Source organism: Diabrotica virgifera, chromosome 8 (genome assembly GCF_917563875.1).
Source record: "Diabrotica virgifera virgifera chromosome 8, PGI_DIABVI_V3a".
Lineage (NCBI taxonomy): Eukaryota > Metazoa > Arthropoda > Insecta > Coleoptera > Chrysomelidae > Diabrotica > Diabrotica virgifera.
Window position 1 is genome coordinate 166,594,940 of NC_065450.1, and position 24,214 is coordinate 166,619,153.

At 32.5% G+C, this 24,214-nt stretch overlaps 1 protein-coding gene across 1 annotated transcript in view; it reads right to left on the bottom strand.

The window, feature by feature from the left end:
- The window catches only part of LOC126890533 (intermembrane lipid transfer protein VPS13C-like), a 267,141-nt gene that overhangs the window by 228,078 nt on the left and 14,849 nt on the right, over positions 1 to 24,214 (bottom strand). The window contains exons 2-4 of the mRNA XM_050659537.1: positions 22,096 to 22,236; positions 7,553 to 7,947; positions 5,337 to 5,533 (exon numbers count right to left, since the gene is read on the bottom strand). Coding sequence (XP_050515494.1) covers positions 5,337 to 5,533; positions 7,553 to 7,947; positions 22,096 to 22,236 — 733 coding nt within the window. The remainder of the gene's footprint in view (positions 1 to 5,336; positions 5,534 to 7,552; positions 7,948 to 22,095; positions 22,237 to 24,214) is intronic.

The following is a 24,214-nucleotide window of genomic DNA, read 5'->3' on the forward strand; positions in this document are numbered from 1 at the left end:
GAACTGTATTGAAAAAAAATAGTACATTGTTTACCGGGTAGGAAAAGCTTAACATTCCTGGACGACTGTGAAGATTGCTAAGTCGAGGCGCAAGCCGAGACTTAGCAACACAGAGTCCAGGAGTGTGGCTTTTCCTACGCGGTAAACATACTATTTTTCCGCAAATCGTTTAAAATTCGACAGATATTGATTGATTTAAAAAAAACGCGATAATTTTATTCCCAAATAAATGGTGCTTTGAAATTCCTAATAAAATTACTTGGGTTACTCTGGAAACGTATTGAGGTTGAATTGTCAAACTTGACGCATATAAATTTAATTGCTATTGTTCTCGAAAGTAAAATGATAAGTGATGATGAAATTTCCATTCCTGGGACTCCTCCAGAGCTGGTTGAGGCAGTGAATACTGCTTCATTAGAATTATTGCCAAAGAAATCAAGAGAAAAGTACGAAAATGCATACAGACGTTTTATGGATTATCGCATGAGTAAAAATACGAGTTCTTTCTCAGAAAATGTTGTAATGGCATACTTCCTAGACCTTTGTTTAAAGATGAAATCTTCAACATTATGGGCCAATTATTCAATGCTGAAGTCAACCCTTGCACTTAAACACAATGTAGATATATCTACATACTCAAAACTTCGTTCTTTATTGAAACGGCAAGCTCAAGGTTATAGGGCAAAGAAATCTAAGATTTTAACGAAGGAAGAAATTGAAAAATTTATCCAGGAAGCTCCAGATAAAGAAAATTTAATGATTAAGGTAATTTACAAGGTTTTAATAGCAATGTGTTGTCTATCATTTATGTAGAACACTAACAACTGTACGGAAATATCATTTCCTTACAGTAAGGAAATGACATTTCCTTACAGTAAGGAAGTCCTGACTTTTTCTTCAAGAAATTTTGACAGGAATGTCAAAATTTCCTGGCGATTTGCGGAAAAATATATATTCGATTCCATCCGAGTCATTCTTATACACTTGTTTTATGGTTTACCTTTCATCAGGAAGACTTGTGAGAATACTTAACTGCACCTGCTAGTTAACAATAATTGTAGTACCTAAATTTATATCCGAAAGTATTCAATTAACGACCTCTAAAGAGGGAAAATTAAATTAGTGTATTATCGGGAGATGTTAGGAACATTTTATTGAAAAATGTACATAAATGTAACATGATATACTAATAATTAGTATTATACAATTATTGTACGAGGTGCAAATTAAATACTCTGTTTACTAATACGAAAATGAAAATAATATCGTTTCAAAACATTTTTATAGCTCTCCGTACATTTTAATGGGTAATATGCAGTCCTATACAGTGAGCCAGTTGTAACAACAAATGTATTCACCATTATGTTTTAGCACATTAAAATTTGGTCAACATAATTTATCTGAATTCTTAATTATTAGCTATATCAGTAGTGTTTCATAGAGGCAACTTAAAGCATTGTCTACAACAAAATTGGAATTTATTCGAGACATTTATCGAAAATGAAAATTTCGCCTAATTTTACTTAATATAGGTTTGAGAGTTAAAGCTTTATTTTCAAATAAAATGGAGTATACAATAGAGTACGGTCTAGTTCTGCGGAGAATATTTTTCGGGCTTCATACGACTTAATAGGTTTTCGTTCGCGCTAATTTTTATATGGAATTTTTTCTTGCGCACAATATGTTTAACTGTTGCCACTGATACTCCTGTTAAAAAAGAACCGCGACAAATAGCTTTGCTTTTCTTCATTTTTCTCTATCATATACTTTCCAGGTAATTTGTTTTTTTTTCTTGTGAGACGGGTCTATCACGTGGATGTCGTGTACTTCTACCATTTATTATATCCATTTTTATTCTAGGAAACACTGATGGAATATACTGCAAAGCACATTACTTTAACCCAATATTTTGGCTTACTTCACATTAAAAATGAATTAACAAAATGAGTACGAAAACTATTTCGATTAAGCAATCGAACACAAATTTTAGAGCCTATATAGTCCAGTCGGGTTAGACCAATAACAGGCCTAACCTTGCATTAGGAGCTGCCCCAAATTTTAGTTTTCTAATCTTTAGGGGAGGTCAATAGTAGTGCAAATTTAAAATCTCGACTGAATTGCGCTGTTGCGTTAGCCGTTATCTTGATTTTAAACGAGAACTGGTTTTTGCTCAATATCTCAGCCATTTTCAACTTTTCGACAAAAAGTATAACAGACAAAATTGTTGAAAATGTGATTTTCTGTCAATTCTATTCTTACAATTTTTTCGTGGCGTCGATATTTTCCGAGTTATGGCGGAAAATAGTGACAGTTAGAGCATAATTATTATTGAATTATCTCGTTTATTATTAGTTTTACGACAAAAATGTCCCTAAACAAAAATAGAGCATTAAAGTCTACACAATTTTAATATCTTTAATTTTTTTGCTAAAGTTAATATTTAAGGTAGTACGTATGCGATAATGGCGCGAGCGTAAGACCCGATTGATTTTGTAGCAGTTTTGTTCAATATCTACGCCATTTTCAACTAAAATTGTCCCAAATATGATTTCGTACAATTTCTTTTTAACAATTTTGTTCATGCGGTTGATATTTTCCGGGTTAAGGGGGAAAATAGCAAAAAGTGGTGGGAAGAGCATAATTACTAAATTGAATATTGTTTCTGAGGTGCCACAAATTTTATAATTCTATCCTTTAGGGGAGATCAATAGTAGTGTAAATTTAAAATATCGACTGAATTCCGCCGTTGCATTAGCCGCCATATTGATTTTAATGGAGAACCGTTGTTGCTTAATATCTCCGGACTAAAATTGTTGGAGACGCAATTTCCTACCATTTATTTTCCACAATTTTTTTATACGATCAATATTCTCTAAGTTAAGGGGGAAAATAGTGGAAGCGGAGGGGAAGCATAATTATTGAATTGTCTCGTTTATTATTAATTTTACGATATAATTGTACATAAACAAAAGTAAAGAGAATTATATTTTATACAATTTTTGAAAGTTTCAATGAAACACCAACCAAACTAAGTACATAAAAGGCATAAATATTAACTTATATCCATTAAGTTCACTTAGTTTTATTAACTAGCGGGTATGATTGGTTGAATTTGTCTGTCGATAATTAACTTTCATGTCAGCTAACATATTTTAATATTTCAATATATTTTTTTTAATTTTGGACCCTGTTGGGGTGAACTTTCCCATTCCCCCCCTCGTAGATCCGCGACTGGTTTTCTCGAAAAATTGTAATAAATCGTAATTGCAACAATTTCGGTTCTTACATTTTTGTCCAAAAGTTGAAAATGGCGGAGATATTGAACAAAAACAATTGCTATAAAATCAATCAGGTCTTATGCTCGCGCCTTTACTGCATACGTACTACCTTAAATATTGATTTTATCAAAAAAATTAAAGAAATCAAAATTGTACAAAATTTAATTCTCTCCATTTTTGTATGGGTTCAAATTTGTTGTAAACTAATAATAAACGAGATAATTCAATAAATCAATAATTATGCTTTAACTGTCACTATTTTTCCCCATAACTCGGAAAATATCGACCGCACGAAAAAAATTATAAAAGCAAAATTATAGAAAATTGTATTTTCAACAATTTCAGTTTCTACACTTTTTTGAAAAGTTGAAAATGGCGGAGATATTGAACAAAAACGGTTCGCGTTTAAAATCAAGATGGCAGCTAACGCAACGGTCAAATTCAGTCGAGATTTTAAATTTATACTACCATTGACCCCCCTAAAGATTAGAAAAATAAAATTTGGGGCAGCTCGTAATGCAAGGTCAAATGCTATCCCGACTGGGCTAATACTAGAACGGTACGATAAGTTAAACACTGATTAAAAAAAATGTTCGCATGTTTCAAATAACCTGCACGCTTTAAATTACCGGTCATTCCCACTAAGATAAGCAGATTATTTAATTTTTAACCATCAACAAAAATGTGATATGACGATGAAAAATATGAATTCAATGGTAATACTATCTTTGAAGATGTCGCCATTGTATCACATATTTCGTTGTCGATAACAGTTTTTATGTGGCATCAACAATTTTTCTGTGATATGTCTCTCCTTCTTCTTCATGTACCATGTTCTTTCAGAACGTTGGTTCATAGCTACAGCTATTTCATCATAGCCATCTTAATTTTATTCACTTCCACCTTAAATAGCATGTTTGTATCAACAACATACCAATCTTCAACCATGAAGTTCTTCTTCGTCCTGGACTGCGTTTGCCTGCTATTTTCCCCTGGAAAATATTTTGTAGCAACCTATATTTGGAAACTCTCATTATATATAAACTCAGTAGTCTTGCGGATACGTTCTAGTATTCTACAGGAGTTCTATGGAGTTTCGAATCTTCTTCACTGAAGAAACTTTTAAAATTTTTCTATGGAACCACATTTTAAAAGCCTCAAGGCGATTTAGATCGATTTTATTCACAGTCCAAGACTCGACACCATAAAGTAAAACCGAGAACACGTAGCAGCGAAGTAGGCGGATCCTCAATTCCAGTTTTAGGCCTCTGTTACATAATACCTTGGACATCCTTCAAAAAATGGCTCTGGCTTGCTCTATTCTGGACTTAATTGTTTGTTTTTCAAAAATAGTGATATGTATAGATTTAAGAAATGAATTCAGGTAAAAGCTTTAGCCGTAAGAAGTCATGCAGGTACCTATTGTAACAAAAGATTACTTTTGACCGACCCTCGTATAACAGGTCCCATCTCCACACACGCATTCCACGTCGATCTTTCTAGATAAGACGCGATGTAGAGAGGCGGAAGACGATCAATTCTCCGAATGTCGGGACAATAACTAGAGATGGGCAGAATCTTCGAAAAATAACGGCTGGGCTTTATATAGGAACGGATTTTGTAAATAAGTTTAGTTTTTAAGCGAGAGTTTGTAAAGAAAACTTGTATAAATAAATTATTAAAGTCGTATATAAATACGAATCGGTCGTTTTATTGTTACAATCGTTTATCGTTTGGCTATATAATATTGTTTAATCGTAAGGCAAGACTTGGGTGAGTACGAAGTTCACACAACGAAAAAAGTATGTACAGATCACGATGTAAAATATTTAATTTTTAGTAAAATAATTCAATTCTAAAAATAATAATGAAATAACGGCACCGCTGGAATTGTAGAATTTTTCAAGAGTTGGCAGTTTTAAAATCAGTTGTTACCAATTAATCACTCTATCCAATAACTTGTTGGACTATTTTATGTTTACTACTATTACATTAATTAATACTTTTAGGAAAGCAATACGTTGAACCATTATTAAATTTAAGGAAAAATATTCATACCAAAATTGAATTCTTCATCATTCATTGAGTAATTCTGCAAACTAGCGGCCATAGTGTTTCTCCATTGGTAATACTGTGATGGAAGGTCCCACTTCTTAAGCGATGCATCTGTATTCCAATATATTGAAAACGCATCCAACTTGACCATATAGTAACAGGTTTCTGCATTTTTGTCATATTTTGCTGGTCGCCATTTACTAAAATTAAATAAAAATATATGATGTAGTTATAAAATAAATATTTCATTTTTTATTTCTATCTGCTGGTTGAAAATATGATTTTAAAATACTTATTTCTCGAAAAGAAGAACACACTTTCAATAAAGTTTAGGTTAAAACTTACTTATGAACTTTTAACATTTCATGTACATAAATGGCTGATATCAGTGCAAATGGCCAAGAGCAAGCAGGTTTTAGAGCAGGGTATGTGCACGAATAATCATTTACAAGCAATTAAGAGTTTAATAGAAAAGAGTGTTGAATATAACAAGCCATTAGTCCTGATATTTGTTGACTACGAAAAAGCTTTTGACACAATAAGTCATCAAAAAATGTTGAAAGCCTTAACAGAGTGCCGTATGTATAGATCATCGCTATATAAACATTGTCAAATACATCTATCAAAATGCGACAACACGCGTGAAACTGGCAGATAAAAAGATCAACATTATTATTAGAGCACATGTTTAAGAACCCAAATATGAGTGAGAAATGAATTAATGTCAACGAAGAAATACTAGTCATTTGAGGTTCGCTGAGGATATTGTACTTTTTGCTGACAGCTTCGATGATGCAGTATCGCAACTGGAGAAATTATTCCTAGCCTCCCTACAAGTTGGACTAAAAATCAACCATACAAAAACACAGATCATGACAAATCTTGTGTTAAGCGAAAAGATTTTAATAAATGACATGCCTATTCAAGAAACCACCTCTTATAAGTTGTTTGAGGCATGAGATACGCATATAAAGAGATAATCAAATATGTGAATTAAGCCGCCGCGCGCCGCATAGGACTCACTTGGGTGCATTCGGCCAGATGAGCTATGTCTTTAAGTCCGAAATGCCTGTGTGTCTCAAAAGAAACGTCTTTGATCAGTGCGTGTTGCCAGTACTTACAGATGGTGCAGAAACTTTAACAATAACCAAGAAAGTAAGAAATAAAATTTGTGTTACCCAAAGAGCCATGGAACGCTCAATATTAGGTATTTCTCGTAGGAATGGAATTACCAATAAGGAAATAAGACGAAGAACAGGAGTGACAGACGCCATAGAAAGAATTTTGACCCTAAAGTGAAACTGGGAAGGGTACATAGCTAGAATGTCGGATAACAGATGGACACATTATTATCGAGCAGTGAATCATGTTGCCCTTTGAGCACTAAATTTATCTTTTAACATCGACTTAGAGTCGCTACTAACATCAGATTTTCAACATGTAAATCATATTTCTCGATGCCACCTATTTCATAAGGTTGCTAGTTTCATCTACTAAGCAGAACGTAAGTATTATCCACATTTTTCTTTAACTAGTCATAATTTTAACCTTTTGCATTCATTCTAACGTGGAAATACTTCGTTCTAGGCACTGAAGATGATCTGATCAAGATCGAAAACGTTTTGCGAATCCTTTTGGATGACCTTTTAATAGTTTTTCAATAAACTTTTTATACCATTGTACAAACGAAGTTTTTACTTGTTCTGTATGATTATTTATTATAATGGTTTATTCAATTCTGGAAAGTTTAGATAGCGTTTCATTGTATTTTATGAACAATAAATTTACAATATGACAGCTCAGAAATTTAACGAACGACATCAAGATAAATACGATATATGTTTTAGAGTTGGTAAAAAAGTTTGAGTAAGCTGGGAGTGTATGTAATGAGAAACGAGAAACAAAAGGGCCTCTAGTTAATGAACCTAGTACAGTTGCAATATTACATGTTCACCTAGACCAGCGTTTCTTAAACTGTGTTCCGCGGAACCCCAGGGTTCCGTGGAGATCACTTTTATTTTGGAAAATCTTATTAAACCTTCTTGTATCGTGTGTATTGGCATAGGAATTAGATGCAAGAGGCACAAGATCGAAATAGATGGAAAATTATGAGGGAGATCTATGTAAAACAGTGGATAAGCGAATATTGAATGATGATGGCAGGTTAAATCTCGGAGAAATAAATGAGAAAATATATTTCTACATAGTGATTTTCTTACCTATTAGTAGACTCTGCAGTAATAGATCCAATACATAGCCCAGCTGCAACAGGAGTTTTCAAACTATAGTTATCCTCATACCTAATATGGATATTCGCTATATTCAGTTGAAAATAATTCAGAATGTTGGAGATAAGATGTTCCGAAAATGAAGTGGGCCCTCCTAGAATTTCATGGTTATCTAAATTGGCAAGAGCTTTCTTCTTTGACGCTCTAGAAAGCCTTTTATTTTTCTCCGCATCAAATGGCTCATTCGTTACAATTGGGCCTGCTATGATATGTAGGTCTTCTATGTTGACAACAATGGGCTGATTCCATAGGCTCGTCCATGGTATTTGTAGCCAGATTTTTCCGATTGTTCCTGCTCGTACTTCTATTGGAAGATCTAGTTCGTACTATAACACAAACATATATTTACTTTATACAGGCCCTAATTTAATTAAGTATGTCAATGAAGTTGAATGAATACAGGGTGTCCAGAAACTCTACCGACAAACGAAAACAGGAGATTTCTCAGATAATTTTAAGACAATTTAATCCAATTTACCTAGTCCGAAAATGCTTCCTAAGGGAGCTAGAGCTCTTTGAAGATGGCGTCTTGGAATTAGTCTTTCTTAAATATCTCCAGAACGCTTCTATTTAGAAAAACGAAAACTGGTACGCTTATTTATATCTTCTAGAGATAAATTGATTCCGTCAATTACAAATTTCTAGTATTAGCCATAGGCGCCCGTTTTGGGTAGGGCAACAGTTATTTTATCGGATAACTTTTTTGTCTTTAAATTTTAAGCATTTTTGACACTGGATTATTAAATTGTGAGGTATTTTAGTACTAAAAGGTACTCTTGTTTTAAGTCAGTAAGATGCACCGTGTCTAGAAAAATCAATTTAAAAATTTTTCGTTTTTCCAATTGTAAAAAAAATTGAAAAAAAAAATTCAAATAAAAACGGTGTATTTTACCGACTTAAAGAAAGAACAACTTTTAGTACTAGAATACCTCATAACTTAACCATCAAGAGTCAAAAATGCTTAAAAATTAAAGAGAAAATAGTTATGCGATAAAAATAACCGTTGACCTACCCAAAACGGACTCATATGACCGGTAATAGAATTTCTCAATTGAGGAAATCGATTTATCTCTGGAAAATAAATAAACGTACCGGTTTTCGTTTTTCTAAATAGTTTTTTTTGTAAATTTTTTTTTCCTATTCAACAAACGAAAATCTTTCAAATCGATTTTTCTAGAAAACGGTGCATCCTACCGACTTAAAACAAGAGCACCTTTTAGTACCATAATATCATACAATTTAATAATCCAGTGTCAGAAATGCTTAAGAGTTAAAGAGAAAAAAGTTATGTAATAAAATAACCGATATCCTACCCAAAACGAACGCCTATGACCGGTACTAGAAATTCGCAATTGATGGAATCGATTTATCTTTGGAAGATAAATATAGACTTACGAGTTTTCGTTTTTCTAAATTGAAGATTTCTGGAGCTATTTAAATAAACTATTTACAAAACGCCATCTTTAAAGAGCTCTAGCTCCCTTAGGAAGCATTTTCGGACTAGATGAATTGGGTTAAATTATTTGCAAATTATCTGAGGAATCTCCGGTCTTCATTTGTCGGGAGAGTTTCTGGACATCCTGTATAAAATAACAGCACTTATTATAGAACTGTAAAATGAAGTCGTAAAAAAGTAGACAGTATGCAGTACTATAGACTAGCGCGAAGTTTTAGGCCGTCCGCACACGGGTCGACGCTCGAAGTGGTCGACTCGAGTAAAGTCGCGTAGGTCACTCCCCAACACTCAAGTAGGTCACAAAGTTCGAGTGAGACGCACGTTTTCAGTGATGGAGGTAAATTTATTTTATCTGTTTACTTCGTTTTTTGTTGTTTTTTTTTGCGCTAAATTAAATTTTAGTGTTTTGTAAAGATCGGTGAATATTATGTTCGTTGATTGTAGTACCTACTACATAGTAGCTTTGTGGAAATACATTGTTTTTAATATAAAATTCTAAAAACATTGAACATCTGTTTCTAGGCGTTTAATATAAAATTCGTTGGGGAAGTAGAAAAATACCCTCAATTGTATAATGCTCATTATATACAAATTATACAAAAAATGTAGCAATACCGTATTTTTCACAGATACAAATAGTCCTTTTGGTTAATATATAAAAAATACGTTCTTCCTAGTTGGAAGATGTGAGCAAACTGAATCGACTATAGTGTGCGGAGATCAATCGCTTTTGCCGCAGAGTTCGTACAAGACGAGCAAGACGCGCGAACTTAGAGACGTGTCTTCGATCGACCCATGTGCGGACGGCCTTACTATGTTTTCTGTATTTTAAAAATTTTAAATAATAGTTTTGAAATTGAATAATTTTATTATTTTTGAAGTGAAAACTTCTTTAGAGACGTTGTGCACTTTTTGGGGGTGGGTTGTGATTGCGCGCAGCGGTCAAATACCTCCTGCGGTTCTCTCACTCTATTACCCGTAAGTTAGGTTTGGACCGAAGGGTTAGGTCTTCCGCCTTTCTGACCGCTGCGCGCAATTGCAGTCTGACCCTTTTTGGATGGGGTAAAAGCATTGAATTCGCGACCGTCATTGCGACCGTCATCGCACTTTTTGGATGGGACAAAAGCATTGAATTCGCCACCGTCATTGCAACCGTCATCGCAACTGTTATCGCTTCGGCGAAATAAATATTGTACGAATATATTATAAATATGTATGTATATGTATATAAATTGTGTAGAAGTATTTAAATTTAAAATAAATGTAAAACGTATTTGTGGATGGGGAAAAAGGATTGATTTGGCGAGCGTCAGCGACCGTCATCACTTTGGCGAAATAAATTTTTTTACGTATATATATTTTTGAAGTGAAAACTTCTTTAGGGACGTTGTGCAATTTTTGGATAGGAGAAAAAGCATTGAATTCGCGACCGTCATCGCGACCGTCATCGCGACCGTCATCGTGACCGTCATTGCAACCGTCATTGCAACCGTCTTCGTTTGTGTTATAATATATTATATTATGTGCATGTATACAGGGTGTAACAAAAATACAGGTCATAAATTTAATCACATATTCTGGGACCAAAAATAGTTCGATTGAACGTAACTTACCTTAGTACAAATGTGCACATAAAAAAAGTTACAGTCCTTTGAAGTTACAAAATGAAAATCGATTTTTTCCAATATATCGAAAACTATTAGCGATCTTTTATTGAAAATAGACATGTGGCATTCTTATGGTAGTATTATCTTAAGAAAATATTATAGTGAAATTTGGGCACCCCATAAAATTTTATGGGGGTTTTGTTCCTTTAAACCCCCCCAAACTTTTGTGTACGTTCCAATTTAACTATTTTTGTAGTACCATTAGTTAAACACAATATTTTAAAAAACTTTTTTGCCTCTCAGTTCTTTTTCGAAAAGTCAGTTTTTATCGAGATATTTTGAATATTTGTCAAATCCACCACATATTTGTATACTGCTAAGTACGATTATGGAGACTTGGTAATAATATGAAAATTTATTTATGATTTACATTTTTAGGTATATTTTGAACCATATTAAAAAAGAAGTAATATCTCGATAAAAAGTGCCTTCTCGAAAAAATACAAAGAGGCAAAAAAGTTTTAAAAACAATGTGTTTAACTAATGGTACCGCAGTAAAAGTTTAATAGGAACATACACAAACATTTTGGGGGTTTAAAGGAACAAAACCCCCATAAAATTTTTATGTAAATATATTAAAAACGAAGCCGCAACTAGAAAACACTGCCTTATCGAAAAAATACTAGGAGGCAAAAAAGTTTTAGAAATATTGAATTTAACTAATGGTACCACAATAATTATTTAATTGGAACGTACAGAAAAGTTTGGGGGGGTTAAAAGGAACAAAACCCCCATAAAATTTTTATGGGGTTCACAAATTTCACTATAACTCTTTTTTAAGATTTTCCTGCCATAAGAATGCCACATGTCCATTTTCAATAAAAAATCTCTAATAGTTTTCGATATATTCGAAAAAATCGATTTTCATTTTGTAACTTCAAAGGGCTGTAACTTTTTTTATGTGCATATTTGTACTAAGGTAAATTAGGTTCATTCGAACTATTTTTGGTCTCAGAATATGTGATTTAATTTATGACCTGTATTTTCGTTACACCCTGTATATAAATTGTGTAGAGGTATTTACATTTAAAATAAATGTAAAACCTATTTTAGGATGGGGAAAAAGGATTTATTTCGCGACAGTCATCTCTTCGGCGAAATACATTTTGTACGTATAATTATTATGTGTATATATATATATATAAATTGTGTAGAAGTATTTAAATTTAAAATAAATGTATAATCTATTTTGGGATGGGGAAAAAGGTTTGATTTCGCGACCGTCATCGCTTCGACGAAATAAATAAATTTTGTACGTATGTTATTATAATCTACGTATAATAATAGTAATATTATTGAAGTGAAAACTTCTTTAGGGACGTTGTGCACTTTTTAGATTTTAGATGGGATGGGAAAATAGTATTGAATTAGCGACCGCCATCGCGACCGTCATTGCTTCGCCGAAATAATGTTTTGAAGTGAAAACTTTCTTAGGGACGTTTTGCCCTTTTTAAATGGGGAAAAAGTATTGAATTAGCGACCGTCATTGCTTCGACGAAAATAAATTTTTGAAGTGAGAACTTCTTTAGGGACTCTCACAATAAAACACTGAAAAACGTTTGTTTTCTATACTTCCACAAAATTTATTACAACTATGTTATTACTACAGCTGTTTCGGCAAAGTGCCGAAAATTGTAAAATTGTAAAATATGTCACTTGAGAAAGGCACTTTGCCGAAACAGCTGTAGTAATAACATAGTTGTAATAAATTTTGTGGAAGTATAGAAAACAAACGTTTTTCAGTGTTTTATTGTGAGATAAAATGAACTTCCATCAAGTGACGGTCGAATCCATCAATTCTTTAGGGACGTTGTGCCCTTTTTAGATGAGGAAAAATTATGGAATTAGCGACCGTCATCGCGGCCGTCATTACTTCGACGAACTAATTTTTGAAGTGAAAACTGCTTTAGGGACGTTTTGCACTTTTTCGATGGGGAAAAAGTATTAAATTAGCAACCGTCATTGCTTTAACGAAATAAATTTTTAAAGTGAAAACTTCTTTAGAGACGTCGTGCTCTTTTTAGATGGAGAAAAAGTATTGAATTAGCGACCGTCATTGCTTCGACGAAATAAATTTGTGAAGTGAAAACTTTTTTAGGGACGTTTTTCACTTTTTAGATAGGGAAAAAGTATTGTGTTTGCGACCGTCATCACTTTGCCGAACTAAATTTCTTACGTATATATATTATGTATATGTATACTGAAATGACATAGAACGTACGAAACACGTATACGAGTATAATACAGGTATAGCACTTCTTTTTGGATAGGGAAAAAGCATTGAGCTCGTAATTTAGATACTATAAGAAATTTTCATTTCTGTCGGCACTCCCATGAGTGCTTTAATTTTTTTTTAGTTACGATTTTTTTACATTAATCATTTTACATTTTAGTTACGATTTACAAAGTTTATTTATTTATTTTATTAATGTTTGTAAATAAAAATTAACACTATTTATAAAATTACTCTGATTTATTTAAGTTATCATATTATCCTGATTGGGTTGTGGTAACTAAAATGTGAAAGATATATTTATACGCTTTATACACTTCGAAGAAGCATTTGATAGAGAAAGACATGACGTACTATTAGAACGATTGCAAGAAGTCGGTTTAAATGGAAAATACATCAGATTACAAAAAAACTTAATACTGGAACCAAAACGCCAGAGTTAGGATCGAAGGTTCCACATCAGCAAAGAAAGTAGAAATTAGGAGGGGAGTTAGACAAAGATGTGTTCTATCGCCCATGCTGTTTAATCTTTACTGTGAGCTTCTGTTTAAAGAGGTAATGGAGGATGCCAAGGACTCTAAGGATGGAGTCAAGGTGAATGGCGTAAATATCAACAGCATCAGATACGCCGATGATACGGTGTTGATTGTGAATTCCAACTTGGGTCTACAATGACTCATTGACAAGAACAACTCAACGTGTGAGCAATTTGGTATGAATATAAACATTAAAAAAACCAACGTGATGTCAATCCGAAAAAACCAAAACGTACCTCAACCGTGCAAAATCAATGGGCACATTTTAGAACAGGCCAATAAATTTAAGTACCTGGGATATTGGATCGATAGCAGCCTAAGTCCTGATCTAGAACTAAGTTCGAGAATAGAACAGGGCAGAAAATCTTTCGAAAAAATATAAAAACTTCTTTGTGATTAAAACTCAGAAATTCGACTACGTTTATCAAAATACTACATTTGGTCGACTCTTCTCTATGAAGTTGAGACACGGTCCTTTAAAACATCAACCGTAAAGAAATTGAAGGCCCTTGAAAAACCTTTGAAATACCTCAAACGAAGAAGTGCTGCATAGAATAGGCAAGGGAAGAGAACTTTTAAACACAGTGAAAGTTATAAAAACATCATTATACCTAGGCCACATACTGAGAAATAATAAGTACCATATTCTCAACTTATAGTGAAAGAAAACATCTAGGAAAAGAGAGGACTAGGAAGGAAAAGTCTATCATGGCTCAGAAACATACGACAATGGACAGAGCTAAATTTTGAACAGCTAATAAGAACAGCTGAAGACAGAGAAGAGTTTGCAATTGTAGGACCCAACCTCCATTGAGGACAGGGCATGTTAAGAAGAAGAAAATATGAAATATACAACTGTGGAAAATACAGCATCGAGAGTCGTCCCATATCTTGTACTTCCTGCTCCTGTTCATGTTTGGAATTAATCCTGCACAATAATATTTTTTCCTTCATAAAATTCAGCAGTGGTTGCTGTGGTGCAGTGCAGTGGTGAGGAATCAGTATGGATTTCGACGAAATATATCAACAATTGACCAAATCTTTACAGCAGGATAGAACCATAAGGGTCATGTACAGCTTGTTTTCGAAGCTTACAGACCAAACACCGCTTCTAAATCAGAGCCATCTCATTTACCAACTTTCTTGTCTCGAATGTGATGGACAATATATAGGGTAAACAACACAGTGGTTGAAACAAAGAATAGCGCAGTATAAAAGTGACTGAAAAACAGAGAAAAATTCTTGTGCAGTAGCACGCGATTTTAACACAATAGATGCCAAGACCTTAAATATTTAAATTAACCATAAAAAAAATTATTTCTCGAAATGTGTCACATCAACAAACAAAAGTTTGGCAATTATAAGACAGATACTTTCAAGTAATCTGATTGAGTAATTAACTGTACCATGTCAATGGCCTTAGTTGTCGAGGCCCTAGAGCTAAATAAAAAAACTCAAGTGTAAAATTAAATTAGAAACGAAATGCTAATGGTAAATTCAAAAATGATACATTTAGGTTGAAATTTTATTGCTCTTAGTGATTGTTTATAAAATTTTCAGTTTACAATCGATATAAGACAGAGCGATTTTCGAGGCATAATTCATACACTCACAAACAAAGACCGTCTGCAAGGCTATCGATTAATAATGAAAATTATTTGATATAGAGGGAGTGAATTGGATAATAAAATTTTAGGATATGGTATATCGTAAAAATGGCCTATTAGTCTGGGAGGTATTGTCAAATTTTTACGGTGATTTTGGCACGGATTCTATGAATTTATTTTGGTGGTAATTACTTGTTTGATAATGAAAATGTCTGTCAGCTGGCGCGACTCGGGGACTTTTAGGTAAGAAGGAATAATTATGAGAGTAGATGGAAAAAACCTTTCAACTTGTATATCAAATATTTATCTCCGTGCGGCACATCCACATATTTATTATGGTCTAGTAGTGGATAGGATACCTGACTTTCACACGCTTTCACCCCGGAGACTCGAGTTCGATTCACGGCATCGGAAATCCTTTTTGTTTTTAAAATTGACATTTTGATTTGAAAAATAATTGTCTTTATAATACTCTTTTATATTGTGTCGTATTAATGATAAAAACGTGGTATTATAAAAAGTTCTTTTTTTTTATAAAAGTGTAATTATTTTTATTATTAACCTTTCTGGTCTTTTTTTATTTTATGCCCCGGTTTTGGGCCAGCTGACACATCATTTGTTAATAAGCTTTGGAACAACTGACTGTATAAAAAAAACAGTCATGCCAAAATGCTCCGGTCAAATTTGACGTTACTTTCCGGACTATATGATATTATGATAATAAAATGGCCTACAAAACTTCAGTTACAGCAGTAATAAATTAAAATTGTAATGACCGGTAACACTAAATGTCAGAAACCTCACAAAATAATGCCATAATGAGTCTTTTTTTTTGTATACCTACTCGTCATATTTCTTTGGAGTTTAAGAATGACTGATTAGTCAGAAATAAACTTATCTTAATTTCAGTGTAATATGATGTCTCATTGTCTGAATTATCACTTGTAATTACACGAGATCTCTAAAATTACCGATTTGTATCCAGAGTAACACTTTGACAGTTTTAATTTCCCTTCACTTCGGGTCGGGGGTCGGTATGTCAAATTGTCACGAGGCCAATAGGTACAAATAGAGTAATTTTATGAGCCCGGTAAGATTATTTCACGAATAAAACTCCATTTTTAAATCATTTTAACTATTATTTATATCCTCGTCTGAACATTTGCTAAACCTGCTCATGGTATAAAACATTAATTGTGATTATTGTCACTTAATGTTTGTTTAATTTTAAATTTCCGTAACATCAAAGGACATTATTACGCCGCGCTACTTGACGACGGGAAATTACTAAAAATTATTATCATAGGCCTGGATCCCGCGTACCAAAAAAAGTTTATTAATAGCAAGCTGAAAATTTTTTAATATAATAGCTTAACGGTGTCTAGTCGGGCAAACTTTGCTGTATGGAAACACTAGAACAGGAGAAGTTTTAATTGTGGAAGTTGTCATCCTGATTATATATTATTGTGAAAACTAGCAGGTTGTTTTTAAGTTTATTCAGTATCAAGACCGCATTTAGGTCAATTGTCATTTTTACCAAAAAAATTGTACATGTTTGTACCATGTTTGGTAATAAATTTGACCAAAGTGTTAAGATAATGCAATTTGTTTTCTAGAAATGCATGCCAACTTCCATTCCATTGATAGATGTACTTAAACGTTATTCGATTTTAATTTTTATTAAAAAAAAAATTTGTACAGTGTTTTTGCCGCCCTCTCATAATTTTCCGCCCTAGGCAACCGCCTATATTGCCTAATGGATAAAGCGGCCCTGTTCAATAACAAACTCTATAATATTATAATATATGAAAAAATGTTTGTTCGACAAATATATAAGGCATTTTAATAAGTCAGACACGTAGAACATTTCAAATGACAGGAATTATATTGATGATAAATAGCAGTCTGATTTTTGCTTAGGAGTTTATTGACAGAAATCAATTGGAAGTTCCGTCCGACAAAATACATGGGACGTTTTCGTAGTCTGACGTTCGAAACCTGTAATCTCTTCCACAATTAAAACTTCCCCTGTTCCAGTGTTCCCGTACATCAAAGTGTGTCCGATTGGACACGTTAGGCTATTAACAAATTTTCAGCTTGCTATTAATCAACTTTTTTTTGGTACGCGGCATCCAGCCCTATCACTAATTGACACAAGAGCTCTAAAATTACGGATTTGTATCCCGAGTGACACATTGACATTTGTAATTGTAAACAATTTTATACTAACTTGACCCAGTGATTAATAACCTGTTAAGTGTCTTTATAGTTTCTTAAAAGATTTTTATTTCCTTAACTAAGACGCATAAAAAACTTGTTAAGAAGGATTTTTTCTAAATTGTTAAAATTTGAAAAAAAAATTAATTTGATGAAAAACAATGTCTTTTTATTTTAATATGAGAGCACTATATTTCTAAAATATTTTATTTGACGGCTGATTTAAAAAAAATTATTTTGTTAGTCTTTAGATTCAAAATCTGATATATCAATTTTTTTATTTTGTCACTTAACAAGTTTTACTACCGGACCCTTCGTATATTCTTAGCAAAGAGTGTAGACACTGTACACCCTACTAAATTATGTTAAATAATCGTTTCTGGCTCCTACCAGAGGCGTACGACAGGGAAAAGTGAATGGTTGACTCTTCCCAAATTCTACGCCACTGACGAAACTGTTATTTTAGCATAATTTTTAGATTCTCCAATACTTTCTATGTAACTAATATACTCTTCATACGAAACGACAAAGTCATTAGTTTTCGAGATATTTAAAGTTAAAAATGAAACAGCACGGCTGCCCCAATGAAAAACACAGTATCTGCAAACATATACTTTTCGAGAAAAACGCAATTAACTTTAAAAGTTTCGCCGTACTTATTTATAAACACTATTAAAGTGAACTATTTTTTATTTAACTGTAAATACGTTCAAAATATTTTGTGAGGTTGCCGTTTTTACAAATTTGTAGTTTAACCAAGTTTAAAGCAGATACTGTGTTTTACATTTTACCGGAGGTTAAATTCATATTTAAAGAAAATAGTACAAAACCACAGATTATATTTAGAAAAATTTTTATTTTCAAAAAAAATCATATTATCGTTCTTAGTAGTTAATCTTCTTCAAAAGACGTTATTAAATCCAATGAATCATTATTTACAGAAATATTTTCCCAAAAATATCTTCGGTTTATCGGCATTATAGGAACTAAAGCCTTAAAGATAGCTTTTTTATTGAGAAAAACTTCAGATGTGCCGGTGAGGCTTTTGCAAGAACAACATCAGATTTATAGAATTCGTTAGCCTTTTTTGCTTTATCAATGTGAATTTTATGATGGTCTAGACTCTAGACCTTCCGGAGGTATTTCTTTATTTTCCTTTTCCAAGTTTTCCTTCCTTTTGCTTCCTTTTCTAAGTTTTTGAAAACTTCACACTCTGATTTTGGCATTTTTAAAGAAATGTGCATTTCCTTAATGCGGTAGACCTATACATTTCTATCGAACAATAGCCAGGATATTTTTCTAAAAAGTTGGAAAACATTAAGTTAATTGATAAGTCTCTTGGTAAATACCTTATGTTCGGTGCGTTATGTCGTCTATAATGACTTACAATTGGATGAAAGCTTTCAATGTGTGCTTTAATTATATCTCGGTCTAATATCTTTTTTTGATACTTACCTATATTTTCTTTCACTGCTGTACCCAAGGTGCAGGTTCCATTGCATTGTTCAATTCGGTAATAACTGAATCATTTGTATAACTCAAAGTGCGTAACAAAAAATTACGACAAACTTTAACACTGTTTTCATTGGCGTTGGGCAAATAAAACTGGCGCGTTTTATTTTTCTTGTATATATTTTCTGTAGAAGTGACTGTGCGCCTATTAACTGTTTTGATACAAACATGTTTCGAGAGCCATACTCGTCGCTGGCCATAGTTAGTATGCCAATAATCTTTCCATATTTTTTTTCGATCTTATGAGAAAAATCTTTGCATTGAGTATCTTTACATTTCTGTAAACAAGGAGATAACACTGAATGTTTCTTTGTATCCCGCAAAAATTTATCTTCGTCTGTTAAACCAGGTCTCTTAAGGTTTTCTTTCTTTTTTCTTTTAACTACTGGTTCATGCTCTTCTTCAGGATTTGCCAAAACTATTTCAGTTTCCGCGTTTACATGATGTATGTCTCCTTCAGCTGTTTCCATCCCCGATTCGTTAATATTTTCATTAGTCACGCCAGATTCTTGAGTTTCCATTTCCAACATGTCAATATCAATATTTTCATTGGCCCCGTCAAGTTCTTAAAAAACAGGTACAGTAAAACTCTTCTCTGTAGCCTTAGTCCCATCATCCATTTCCGATTCGTTGGTTTTAATATTTTTATTGGTCACGTTAGGTTATGTAAAACTCTCCTTTGGAAGCTCAGTTTCATCGGGAAGAAAATCTGGATCAGCAATGCTGTAATCATCATCCTCATCGCTTTCAAATTCATAACTTCTATGTTAGGTTACTATTAATAGGTGTAATTAACAGCAAAATATACGACAATAAAACTAAGAGTTTTAGTACATATGTGAAGTAAAAACTACATGTTCCTGAAAGTCTTAAATAACAATCGTTTATTCAGCAGCCCTAACCTTGATCATGCACAAAAAACTTACCGTGAACAGCTTGACTCATTTTCACCATCGTTAACACCGGTATTACTGTTTATCATAGACAATATGAGACGGTTACGTTGACTTAGATAACTACGCGACATATTATTTAAATACTTTTTAACACTTTTTAAGAAAGATTTTGTCTCAACACACATGTACTCACACAACTTTTTTGATGTTATGCGTTGGTCGTTGTTCCTTGAACTGAAAAACACAGTATCCGCCATATACTGTGTTTGTAAAAACATTTTTAATTGAAGATGCTGTAAAAATAAAACGAAAAACACAGTATCTGGCATATACTGTCTTTTACACTTCTATATAAGAGATACTGTGTTTTTCATTTTAAAATTAGAAAATTAACGGTAGATACTGTGTTTTACTTTTCAAAAATTTTCAAAACCAAGTGATTTACGGGGATTTTAAACCCAAAATATAATAAACAACATTAAGTTATACCCATAAAAGTGAAAAAGTCAATTATAAAGAAATTGTTGGATACTGTGTTTTTCATTGGGGCAGCCGAGCATAGTTATTTTGATTAATGTATTATGCCACTTTCAAATATCTCGAAAACTAATGGCATTATCGTTACGAATGAAGAGTATATTATTTACATAAAAAAAAGGAATCCAAAAATTGCACTAAAATAGCAATTCCACCAATGGCGTAGAATTTGGGCAGGGTCAACCCTTCACTTTCCCCCGTCGTACGCCTCTGGTAGTAGCCTGAAACGTCTGCTTAGCATAATTTAGTAGAGTGTACCGTACCCACACTTGCTGCACAGTATGACAAGGATATGTCAAATGGTTTTTAGTAACTGCAATAGAATGCAAAAAATTGAATTTTGCATCGTAGATTTAAAATGGGTTTATCTCGAAAACGGTTGAGTTTAGCGAGATGAATGTAGTGTACCTTTTTTAAGTAAAAATAATAGGGAAATAAAAGTTTTGATCTGAAAATTATGTAGAATGACGGATAAAAAATTAAACGTGTTAAATGAGCGCTGATAGACGTACATGTCGCCCTCTGTGTAAAATTTAATTTTTGGTGAGAAATTTAGATTTTCCGTCCCAAAAAAATCCCCATTTACCAAATTTTGTGTTGTTATCCCATGCCTGTCAGGAAATATTCAAAAATAAACAAAATAAAAGTTTAATTTTGACACCCTGTATTTCGGTTATTAACAACTTTCGTCCTAAGGTAAGTTAGCTTAAATCGACCTATTTTAATCTTAGAACTCTGAGGCTCATTATTTACCAAACACCCTGTATAGATAGAAAAGTAAGCCTAACGTTTTGTTTTTATTGTATCCCTATGAGCATTCGAGAATCTGGTCAAGTTTGGAGCTCTGTAAAACCTAGATAAATAAATAGAATTAAACAACTTTATAGTGGAAACGTTCGCTGTACAAAATTGCTATAAGTAATGTTATTTTATTGTAAAATGAGCTGAAAAAAAGTTATAACTTCCAAAAGGAAACTTGTTAAAAATTTTTACATATTTGTGTTTATATCTTTTTTGTTCATCACTTGATGATAAAAAGTAATAGAAACAAAATTGTATAAAATTTAATTTGCTACATTTTATGTATAATCAGATTTTCCGTAGGGTTGGTAGTTTATGAGATATAGCGTAAAACCCCTTTGCACCCCTTTTCCAAGAAGGCGACCGGCGGACAAGGATGGCGACCCCAAAAACTTGAACTTAAGCTTCTACTGATCCCCCCTATACATTAAAAAAGTAAAATTGACTCCTCTAACAAAATGCAAGCTATGGCCTAAAAAATGTAACATTTAAATGGACTATTGATTGCGGTTTTCTGCGTTATATTGAAGTAGGTATATTATTCTGTTCTTCATTAATGTCAGCTTGGTTTTAATCCTTTAATAATTCTTCAAAGTGTTCTTTCCATCTTTTTACTATTTGTTTTGTTTCTATTATTAATTCTAAATTTTTTGTCATTCTTATCGTCTTCTAGGTTTTATAGAACAGCTTTTGGTTACTTTTGCTATCTTCTTCCATTTTTATCTCCAAATTTTTCCCAATTATCTCTCTTTACTGCTGTTACTAAATTGTTTACCTTTTTTTTTAATTTTTATAATTATTGTAATTAACATAATTAAATGATATTTAATTAAAATAAGTAATAAACCTATTATTATTACTATGGCCCTATATAAATATTACGCTAATTAAATTTCAACAAATAAATGGTTCGAATGATTTAATGGATACAAAACTTAACAGTAACATATTATTGATTTTAACTTAATTTCGTATGCTGTTTCTAGTTTATGTAAATATTACATTAACTTACCAATGCTTCTGGCTTTAACTTTAGGTCTGTGAGTTGAACTTGCCCCGAAAATATCCCGACATTTAAATTTTCCGCATCAAGGTCAACAACATATTTTCCAAGTAACTGGTTTAATAATCTAGCAACAGCTCCTTCCAGCATCTAAAATAATAATGTGCAAATTTTTAATATTATACAAAATAAAGACCAATATAATATTTAAACACGTATATATGTTAATCCAGAAAACATTTAAGAGAACATGAGACTAACGAACAGGTCCTTAACTGGTTGGTTCAACAGAATACGAAAATAATGGACAGAGGCAATATCTAGTCTCGATGTTGTTCTGAAGCTATTTCTTTGGGCATTTTTTAATTAACTATTCTAATTGGGAACTAAGCCGCAATTTAACTAAAAAAATTATTTTATTAACATTTCGACTTCCACTTCGGACGTCGTTGTCAAAATACAAAATAGTAATAAATTAAACAAAAATGTTGTTGCTTAGTAAAAAATTATTTTAATAATTTAATTTAATCTGACTCATTTATATCGGCAATTCAAACATATATATTATACATTTTAAAGTAGAAAACTTTATTGAAAGATAGTTCATTCAATTACATGAAATCAACTTTGTAACGTTGTCGTTCTATTTGATGCTCCGGGTAACAAAATACAGTCGAAGACAAAGGTTCGCTTTTTAAGACATTTATATTTAGAATCAAAACATACAAAAGATGAGATAATTAGCCTTAATTATTCGTTAATTTCGTTAATAAAATATATGGAATAAGAAGGGAAGATATATGGAAATGTTTAAAGAAAAATGGAATAGAAAAGGATATGATAGAAATAATTAAAGCCTTGTATAAAAATAATAAAATAAAAATAAGGACGCACAGTCAAGAATCTGATGAATTCCAGGCAAAGATAGGACTAAAACAAAGCTGCGTACTAAGTCCATTACTTTTCTCAATGGTACTAGATGACGCAATAAAGCAATGCAAGGAGAAATCTAAAGACATGATATTGGGAAAATGGAAAATGAACAATATACAAATACAAGAATTACTATTTGCAGATGATATGGTATTGTTAGCTGACACGGAAGAGAAACTGCAACAAATAATAAACACTTATATAAAAGAACTAAGAAAAATGAACATGGAAATAAACACCGATAAAAGTAAAACAATGGTTATGTTAACTACAAAAAAAGTGATAAAAAATAAGATAGAAGGACAAGTGTTGGAACAAATAAATAGCTACGACTACTTAGGTACAACTATTGAAGAAGATGGTAAAATAGACAAAGAAATAAACAATAAAATAGGAAAAGCAGGGACAATTTATAATACATTCAGAAATACGTTCTTTGGAAAGAAAGAGGTACCCAAAGAAGTCAAAACACAAGTGTACCAAAAAGTGGTTCGACCATCAATCATCTATGGGAGTGAGTCGTGGACGCTAACAAAGAACAACAAAAGAAAAATCAAAGCTACAGAGATGAGATTCTTGAGAAAAATAGAAGAGGTCACACGAAGAGACAAAATAAGAAACGACACAATAACTCAAGCTCTAAAGATAAAACCCATAGAGACAATTATAGGGGAACAACAATTAGGATGGTTGGGACACATCCATAGACTAAACGACACAAAAATAACGAAAAAGTATATGAAGTCAGAGTACAAGGGAAAAATAAAGTAGGTCGCCCAAGAATGAGATGGGAAGAACAAGTTAGACAAGAAGCAGAGAAGAGAGGACTGCAATGGAGTATGGCAAAACAATTAGCTCAAAATAGAACAACATGGAAAAGTATCAAAGAAGCACCACAAGATTAAAACATATGGACAGAAAGATGGGTCAAATAAGTAATTTATATTCAATAAAATTGTATTGTTAAAATAAGTATTGTATAATTATTAAAATATATTGAAATGTAGATATTGAACTAGTAGTCGAGGAAATGAAGCTGAAAAAATGGCAAAACCTCGCAATTTTTTCGTCCAGCATCGATTTCTACAAAAATTTGGGATTAGGCTCATTTCACCCACTAGTTCATTTTCTATATTGAGCCGTTGTACGCTTTTGGTTTTTTAAGGGTGAAAACTACCCCTAATAATAAAAAGTT